This window comes from Pseudochaenichthys georgianus, unplaced genomic scaffold (assembly GCF_902827115.2).
Source record: "Pseudochaenichthys georgianus unplaced genomic scaffold, fPseGeo1.2 scaffold_719_arrow_ctg1, whole genome shotgun sequence".
NCBI lineage: Eukaryota > Metazoa > Chordata > Actinopteri > Perciformes > Channichthyidae > Pseudochaenichthys > Pseudochaenichthys georgianus.
Window position 1 is genome coordinate 3,319 of NW_027263272.1, and position 8,687 is coordinate 12,005.

General features: G+C 46.2%; 1 protein-coding gene across 1 annotated transcript; it reads left to right on the top strand.

The window, feature by feature from the left end:
* Positions 1-5,051: 5,051 nt before the first annotated feature.
* Positions 5,052-6,623, top strand: LOC117444062 (cilia- and flagella-associated protein 58-like). Its single transcript, XM_071202688.1, has 3 exons — positions 5,052-5,160; positions 5,764-5,888; positions 6,035-6,623. Exons 1-3 carry the CDS (start codon positions 5,065-5,067, stop codon positions 6,144-6,146), a joined length of 333 nt encoding a protein of 110 aa, XP_071058789.1. The 5' UTR covers positions 5,052-5,064; the 3' UTR covers positions 6,147-6,623.
* Positions 6,624-8,687: the final 2,064 nt, after the last annotated feature.

The following is an 8,687-nucleotide window of genomic DNA, read 5'->3' on the forward strand; positions in this document are numbered from 1 at the left end:
CTGGAGCCAGGGCGGAAGGTGAGGCAAAAGTCGAAGAGACAGAAGAACAGAGCCCATCTGGCCTGTCGGGAATTCAGTCGCTTCGCCGACTGGATGTAGGAGAGATTCTTGTGGTCCGTCCAGACCAGGAAAGGCTGCTTGCTGCCTTCGAGCCAGTGTCTCCACTCCTCTAGTGCCAACTTAACAGCCAGAAGCTCCCTGTTACCAACATCATAATTGCGCTCCGCAGGAGAGAGGCGACGTGAAAAAAAAGCACAGGGATGGAGGATGTTATCAGGACCAGCCATCTGAGACAAAACTGCTCCTACTCCAGTATCAGACGCGTCCACCTCCACAACAAACTGCTTCTCTGTGTCTGGCTGAATAAGGATGGGAGCTGAGGTGAACAAGGACTTGAGTTTAATGAAAGCTCTGTTAGCCTCTGGAGTCCAACAGAACGTGATGTTGATGGAGGTGAGTCTGGAGAGAGGTGCAGCTACCTTACTGAAGTTCCGGATGAAGCGACGGTAAAAGTTTGCAAATCCCAGAAACCTCTGGAGCTCCCTCCTTGTAGTTGGGACTGGCCACTCCACCACTGCCTTGATCTTTCCAGGGTCTGCCTCCACCTTGCCCTGACTGATGATGTAGCCCAGGAAGCTGATCCGGTTCTGGTGGAACTCGCACTTCTCCGCCTTAACATAGAGCTTGTTCTCCAGCAGTCTCTGTAGGACCGTGCGGACATGGTTCTCGTGTTCCTCCTGATTCCTGGAGAAAATCAGGATGTCGTCTAAGTAGACAAAGCGGTTAAGGAAGTCACGCAAGACATCATTGATCATAGACTGGAAAACTGCTGGGGCGTTAGTGAGACCAAAAGGCATGACCAGATATTCAAAATGGCCCAATGGAGTGTTAAACGCTGTCTTCCATTCATCCCCCTGGCGGATGCGGATCAGATGATAGGCATTTCGAAGGTCAAGCTTGGTGAACAGGGTTGCCTCTTGGAGAGGTTCAAAAGCTGAGGTGAGAAGGGGTAATGGGTACTTGTTCTTGACCGTGATATTGTTTAACCCCCGAAAGTCTATGCAAGGTCGTAGCGACTTATCCTTCTTGCCTACAAAGAAGAACCCGGCACCCACAGGAGAAGAGGAGGGACGAATAATACCAGCAGCCACAGAGTCCGTGATATAAAGCTCCATAGCCTCCCTCTCAGGACGGGACAGATTGTAGAGGCGGCTGGAGGGTAGAGGAGCTCCAGAGAGCAGATCAATAGGGCAGTCGTAGGGTCGGTGGGGAGGAAGAGAGAGAGCCCTCTCTTTGCTGAAGACCCAACGCAGGTCGTGGTAAGTAGTAGGAACACCAGTCAAATCTACAGATGCATCAGGGCAGACAACAGGATTTGGGGAAACAGAAGTTGAAGGTAGGGCAGAACACAGGCAGTTAGCGAGACAGTGCTGATCCCATTCAATAATCCTTCCCTTTGCCCAATCAATGTGTGGGTTGTGAGTACGTAGCCACGGGTAACCCAAAACCAGAGGTGTAGAAGGAGAGGATATTACCTTAAACTGGATAAGTTCACGGTGGTTTCCGGAGGTGATTAAAGTCACAAGGGGTGACTGTGCTGTGACTGAGGAGATGATTTGTCCATTTAGAGCATAGGCAGTTAACGGTTCCTCTAGCGGCTCCAAGCAGAGTCCCAGCTGTTCAGCTAGCTCCTGGTCCAAAAAGCTATCCTCCGCACCAGAATCAATGAGAGCCTGGAGAGGCAATGTCATAGAACTAACACAGAGCTTGGCGGAAATAAGAAAACGAGTCAAGGATGGGGTTAGAGATGATTGCTGTGGACTCGTCAGGACCCCCAATCTTACTGACGAGCCTCCCAGTTTGGCCGTACTGGGCAGTTGGGAATGCTATGCCCAGTCTTTCCACAATACAGGCATTGGCCTGCACCTATCCGGCGCTGACGCTCCTCCAGAGAAAGTCTAGCACGACCCAGTTGCATGGGCTCCTCCTGAGAAGAGGTGCGCACACTGGACAACGGGGGAAAAGAGGGAGGTCTAGACACCGAGTGAGCAGAGTAGGAAGAAAAACTGGGCTTACTGAGTGAGGCTGGTGAATCCCTCCGTGTTCGCTCAGCTCGGCGCTCCCGCAGACGACCGTCCAAACGAGACACTAAGGAGATCAGCTCTGAGAGATCCGCTGGAACGTCTCGTGCTGCCAATTCGTCCCGAAGCTGGTCCCTTAATCCTCTTAAAAACACCGCCTTGAGAGCCGCCTCGTCCCATCGAGCCTCTGCAGCGAGTGTGTGAAACTCGATGGAGTAATCAGCCACTGTCCGGCTTCCTTGTTGCAGGCTAAGCAGCTTATTCTCGGCGGAGCCAGAGGAGTTGGGATGATCAAAAACAGCTGAGAACCGATCAGAGAAGCCCTCAAAACGTAGAGTGTTAAAATCCACCGAAGAGTTTAAAGCCTCTGCCCAGGTTAAAGCTCTCCCGCGGAGCAACCCCAAAACAAAATTAATCCTTGTTGCTTCAGCAGCAAATGCAACAGGACGCTGGCGAAAAACCTTGTTACATTGGAACAAAAAACCTCTGCATTTCTCCACATCTCCGTGAAATGGCTCAGGATCGGTGATAGGAAAATCCTGGCGAGGAGGGAGCAAAGGGGCTGGACTGGGAGTAGCCTGAAAAGCTACCGTCAAGGTAATGAGAGCGGAGATCTGGCACGCCAACTCGGAGACATGATGAGCCATGGACCGGTTACTCTCCACCAACGCTTGGATGAGCTTTTCGTGTTCACCCAGGAGGGAGCCCTGACTAGACAGGGCATGAAGGATTGGGGTAGAATCCGCTCCGGATCCTGCGGGGTTCATTCTTGGCCAGTTCTTCTGTTACGCTCCTCGTAAAGAGACTCAAAACTTGAACCCGCTATGCAGAACACTTGGGACGGAGACTTAGGTGTAGTGTCAAAAAAACTAGATTTATTTACGTTCCTCAAAAAACAGGCAGGAGACAAAGTAGACTCTCAACAGAGTGGGAAGAACGTGGAGCAGGGATGAGACGGAGGTTGGGCTGGACGTGGCAGGCAGGACGGAATGGAATATGGGGTATCTGGAACAGGCACAAAACAGAACAGGATTAGTATAGGAAAAATTCCAACTGGAAGAGTAAACAAAAAGACTAGCAATACTAGTCAGCCGGAACTGGAGTTTACCACTGTGAGTATACGAAGAACTGGCGAAGTCTGATGATCGAACCGGAGTTTTAAGCAGCAGCAGGTGAGTGGTGGTAATCAGTGATGATGAGAAACAGGAGCGGAGGTGAGTTGGCGGAAAACGGAAAGTAGGTCAACCACGCCCAGCCAGGAAGACAGACAAACAGATAGACAAACAAACAGAAAAAAGGAGAAGGAGATACTGCAATTCCTCACAGATATAAGCACAAACGTCACCACCCAAATGCAATGACACGCCCACCACCTATAGTGACTCAAAAAACATGTATCTTAACAAACACAGAAATGGCTTCATATGTGGCTCCTACAGTAACCTATTTTGAAATGCACTTTTTGATGTCTTTTACGGCCCGTCTACACTACAGCGTCGACAGCGTCGAAAGCTCCAATCTGCTCCACTCTGCCCATTCACTTTCAATGGGGTGACGTCACGTAGCCGCGCTTTTTCGCCGAACTGAATTGTGGGTAGCAGAGCGAGGCGTCTCAGGCGTCTCAGGCGACAGAAGTTGAACAATGTTCAACTTCTGTCGCCTGAGACGCCGGAGTAGCCAGCGCCAGCCAATCAAATCCCGTTTCCCAAAATCTGACAGCTGAAGCCGTAGCCAATCAAACCGCGTCTAAGCTGGGAGAGATATCCCGCCGTTCATTTCTATATTTCAAAAAAAGTCGGAGGAGAAACTAACTATCGCCGTAGCAAATCACCCGGTTTTGTATGACCAGACCCTCTTCACCTACCGGGATACAAACCGGAGGAACCAGGCATGGAGGGAGGTGGCAGAGACAGTGGGGGAAACTGGTAGGTTTTCGCCTGTTTGGGGAGTTTATATATATATTGCTCGCATAAAATCCCCGGGGGTTTTTGCTTTGTATGTCGGGGGCGGGAGATTCATGTGATTGGTTGTTAGTCGTGTTGCTTGAATAAAATCCCCAAGCTCCAGACACGCCCAGCTCCAAGCTATTTTTGGAGCTGTAGTGTGGACGCTCCGTTATACATAAATATGTGTCCCTGGTGTGTAAGGAGACAAAGTGTTAGAAAATAAAACCCTCTCTCTTTTCCTCCGTACCCACATCTCTAAAAACGGGGGGGAAACGGAGCTGAAAGCTCTAGATTTGCTGCAGTCATGACGACATTACTGAAATGTGGGCTGGCTTTGCGCCCTATCAGAAATGTTGCTGTATCAGAAACAATGCGCAACGTGTTTTGGAAGTAATATGGTCTGTGTTTACATTAGCAAGCATCGCTAACACTCAGAGCTAAGCTGTACTGGAGAGAGTATGTGTAAAAAAGCAGGAAATAAAAAGGAACTCACCTTGTGGTAAACCCACGAGAGAGAAGGCGTTTGAGCTCCATACTGTTTCAGAAATAATCCTTGATGTGGTTTGGAACATGATATGGCGTTTAATCACAGCAGTGTTTAGCTGAGAATTTGGGTTCACAGAGGAGAGCTCATGCATGCTCCAAAGGGGCGTGGTCAGCAGCAGCTCCAAAGGGGCGTGGTCAGCAGCAGCTTGGTTACATTTAAAGCCACAGACCTAGAATCAGCACTTTAGTAGCAGGGCTGAAATAGAGCGATATGAGGCATGGCTACAATGGGTGATCTGTTTGGTATTTTGAGGAAAACACTTCAGAGACATGTTTTTTAAATATCTTTATATATCTGAGACCTATAATATATGCCTAAAAAGGAGACCTTTAAAGCGACCATGTGTAGGACATCAACATATCTGACTTGGTCATGATTTGGGGGTCGTATCAAGAAAGACTCACTTACTCATGAACTGTCCCTCTCTCTAATCACTCTGATTTCCTCCTTGTGTGTCCCTGTGAAGGAGAAGGAGAAGCTGTATGTGGAGATGAAGCACATCCTGGCCCGGCAGCCCGGCCCGGAGGCAGCAGAGCAGCTGCAGCAGTGCCAGTGGATCCTCAGAGAGAGAACCAAGAAGCTAAAGGTCACCCCAAATCTCCTTTTCTTGCAAGTCAAACATATAGCACTTCTCATTTCATTTTTTATTTCATGTGTTCTGTTGTTGTAATCCACTGCCTTTCTTATTTTTGAATATGATTTCATCAGAGTGTGGTTTTGCAAGTGAACAATCTCTTCCTTTGTTCCTCATAATTATATTTGGTCATTGAAACTTGAATATGTTGTCAAATTCATATGTTCAGTATCAAACAAAAATCATTCCAACAGTTTCTTTAACAAAGGCCTTCTTAAGAATGTAAGCCTCAATATGATCATGTTGTTGTCCCATGTCAAACAATATTTCTTTATAAACTCACTCCACTGCTCCTAGTGCTAGACTCCTCGTACTAAGATGGGTTAAAAGCAGAGGCCACTATTTCACTGTGTGTGCTGTGTGCTCTGAATGTGTTACCATTAAAGAGGGTTTAATCCCTCCCAATTCAATTAACCGTCCATGTTAATGTAAAAATATGTATTTGTAAATAACATTCTTATACAGTATATTAGAAAAGATACAGCGCCTTATTTCAGGAGAAACATGGTTCTTGCTTTTCTATAACTGTGACAATAATATTCTGTGATTCCACAGGCGTTGATAGCAGAGCTGAGGATGGTCGACTCGAAGATGAATGAGTACAAAAGTGAGAATCAAAGATTAGCTAATGAGATGGCAAACATCAAGAAGAAGTACCTCAGTCAGAAAATGCTCCACAGGTGAGGTTCCTTTTTTTTTTTTTACATTTTACCAATCCATGCCAGACATACTATAGTTTCCTGATTTTTTTTTTATTCACGATTTATTTTATGCAACGAACATGTATGGTTTGTGACTCTGATGTGCTGGAGCTCTGTGTCCTCAGTGAGCAGAGGGGCCGCTCTAAGGTGGAGCAGCCGGAGCCCCTCCCCCAGCTCAGTACCAAGGCTCACTTCACAGGAGGAGGCTTCAGGATCGACGTCCCTGTGAGAAGATAAGAACCTTAAAGAGCCATCTGACATATTTTACTTCATTTAAAGAAAGACATCTATACAGTGGTGCAGTGATACACGTTAGTTAGCATCACAACAGGTCTCTTAACAAAAGCCAATTGCATTTCACTGGATTTGGAGAAATACACAAAATAAGATCTGTGGCTAACACACATTGTGATAAATATTTTGAAAAAGACAAGATTGATTTGACATGATTTGAGACAAGATAACTCAAAGGGCTAACATGCTAACTCTTTTCCGGGTTTAGGACTCATTCCTGTACCATTGTATTACCTCATAATCAAGCATTGTCAAGTCAAAACCAACCCGTATTTTCCCATTATTTGTACGCTTTGAATATTTATTTCAACAATGCAGATAGACAGAGTATTTAATCATGCTGTTATACTGATCATTTATAAGAAACAATTCAATTCTGCCTTGATTTTGATCAGGGTTCGAGTTATAATCTGAGCTTTATGGGGGTCTTTAAAACGCGTGCGCGTTTGCATGTGCAAACGCGTGCGCATGTGCATGTGCGTGCGCGCACATGCAAGCATGCACACACACAGCAGCAGCCCTCTACTTGCTACAAACTTAACGGGGACCTATCATAATGCACGTTTGCACGTCTTTATACATGAATATGTGTCCCCGGTGTTCCAGGGAACTCACCAAGTGTCAGAAAACACAACCCTCTCTCTTTTCCTCCATACATCTCTAAAAACGAGGCTGCAACGGATCTGATACAGACTGATCCAGATTTAAATTTCTCTGACGTCAGGAATGAGGAGCTCCGCCTATAAGGGTAACTCTCAACCTATCAGGGGAATGTGAGGTTGGGCCACGCTGGAGACGATGTAGTACATATGCCAGGCCTGTAAGTGGCGCTGTAGTCTGCCACAAAAGCAGCGAAGAAGTCTTCCCGCGCATGGTTGCCATGGTGGCCCTTCTGTTTATTCTCCGCTGTGGCTCTTTTTCTCCTTCCCCGAGGCAAGCGTTTGCTCCTGTAATTCAATGCAATCCCTCCCCGTCAAGGCAAGCACTGTAATGCTCTCCGGTAGTCCACCAGCAGATGACAAACACCCACCTCTCCGCCTCTTCCAAGGAACGAGGGGACCGTGCGGCAGAGTTTCAGTTCGATTTTTTTCAGCCGGTCAACATGTCCGGTAAAGTTGAAATCTTCCGGACAAAATTAGAAAAGTGCCGGTCAAAGGTCTTCTTTGTTATTAATTGAGCTTTAAAACAAATGAATAATGACTCTATATAATCATATAAGAATAATACACGGAGGACGGAGATCTCTTTTTCTCCCCTCTTCTGAGAGCCCAGCAGCTGATCTCAAAGCATGCTCCCCTCTTCTGCAGGGGGGCGTGGTCAGCTGCAGCTCATTTGCATTAAAGCTACGTCACAGAATCAGCCCCTGCAAAGACAGGGCTGGAAAGAGCAAATAGAGCGAAATGAGGCATGGCTATAATGCAGGATCTGTTTGGTATTTTGAAAAAAAAACTATATTTATATACTTTATATAGGTATGGCCCTACCATATATTGTTAAAATATAGCATGATAGGTCCACTTTAAATATGAAAAGGTTTAACTAGCATTGACACATGCATTATTTGTGATTAAGATAATGGTTGTTGGTAATGTATTAGCGAGATGTATGAATTCACTGCTTAGAGTTCAGACCCTCCTTATGGGAGCTCCCACATAACTCGAACCCTGATTTTTTATACAAAATCATGTTCTAATCTAGGAGATATGTGTGGTCATATATTGTATATAACTAAACTCATCAATTCCCTGTTATGTTCTTGTTATTTCCTGCATAAAAATAATCTAAATTGGAGTTCAATGTTTTTGACTAATGTTTCAGAGACGTGCACACATAGACTCTAGGTAGTGCTTGAGCACCTACCCGTTTTGCCCTCTGGACAGCAATATGCCCTTTTGAAAGTTCGTTTTTTCCATTTTTTTTTTTTTTTTTTTTTTACAGTGTACTGTGTGCCCCAAATGCGCGTTGTAATTTTGTCAGACATCCCCACAAGTGCCCCGCGGCACTCCCGTACGTGCCCTGGCTGCAACCCCTCCCTTCCCTGCTCTCAACGTGAACGTGCAGCGCGCAGAGCTGACAGTCAGTCACTCAGTCAGACAGGCCACGGCGGGTGTGTGGTGCAGCAGCACGATTAAAAGTGCCCTAGTGACGACCAAGTAAGTAACCACCAGGTAACAAATACAACGAGTGTATTGTTTAATCCCCTAAATCAGATGCCAAACCATACTATACAGGGTTCGTACGGTCATTGAAAACCTGGAAAAGTCATGGAAATTCAAAATGCAAATTCCAGGCCCTGGAAAAGTTATGGAAAACAATATTTTTCCCAAAGTTTTGGAAAAGTCATGGAAATGTAACTAAAGTTGCGTCAAATATAATTTACATTTGATCTAATCGCCGAAATAATCTGCGGTCGCGAGCTGTTATGTGCCATCATGACTCGCATGGTGTTATTTTTTAATATATGAAGCGCGAGCTGCGTGCTCG

Excerpts from the sequence above, each read along its gene's own strand:
- LOC117444062 (XM_071202688.1), top strand. The coding sequence starts at position 5,065 with ATGAAGCACATCCTGGCCCGGCAGCCCGGCCCGGAGGCAGCAGAGCAG. Across the intron at positions 5,161-5,763 it reads AGAGAACCAAGAAGCTAAAG|GCGTTGATAGCAGAGCTGAG; the intron begins GTCACCCCAAAT and ends GTGATTCCACAG. Across the intron at positions 5,889-6,034 it reads AGTCAGAAAATGCTCCACAG|TGAGCAGAGGGGCCGCTCTA; the intron begins GTGAGGTTCCTT and ends CTGTGTCCTCAG.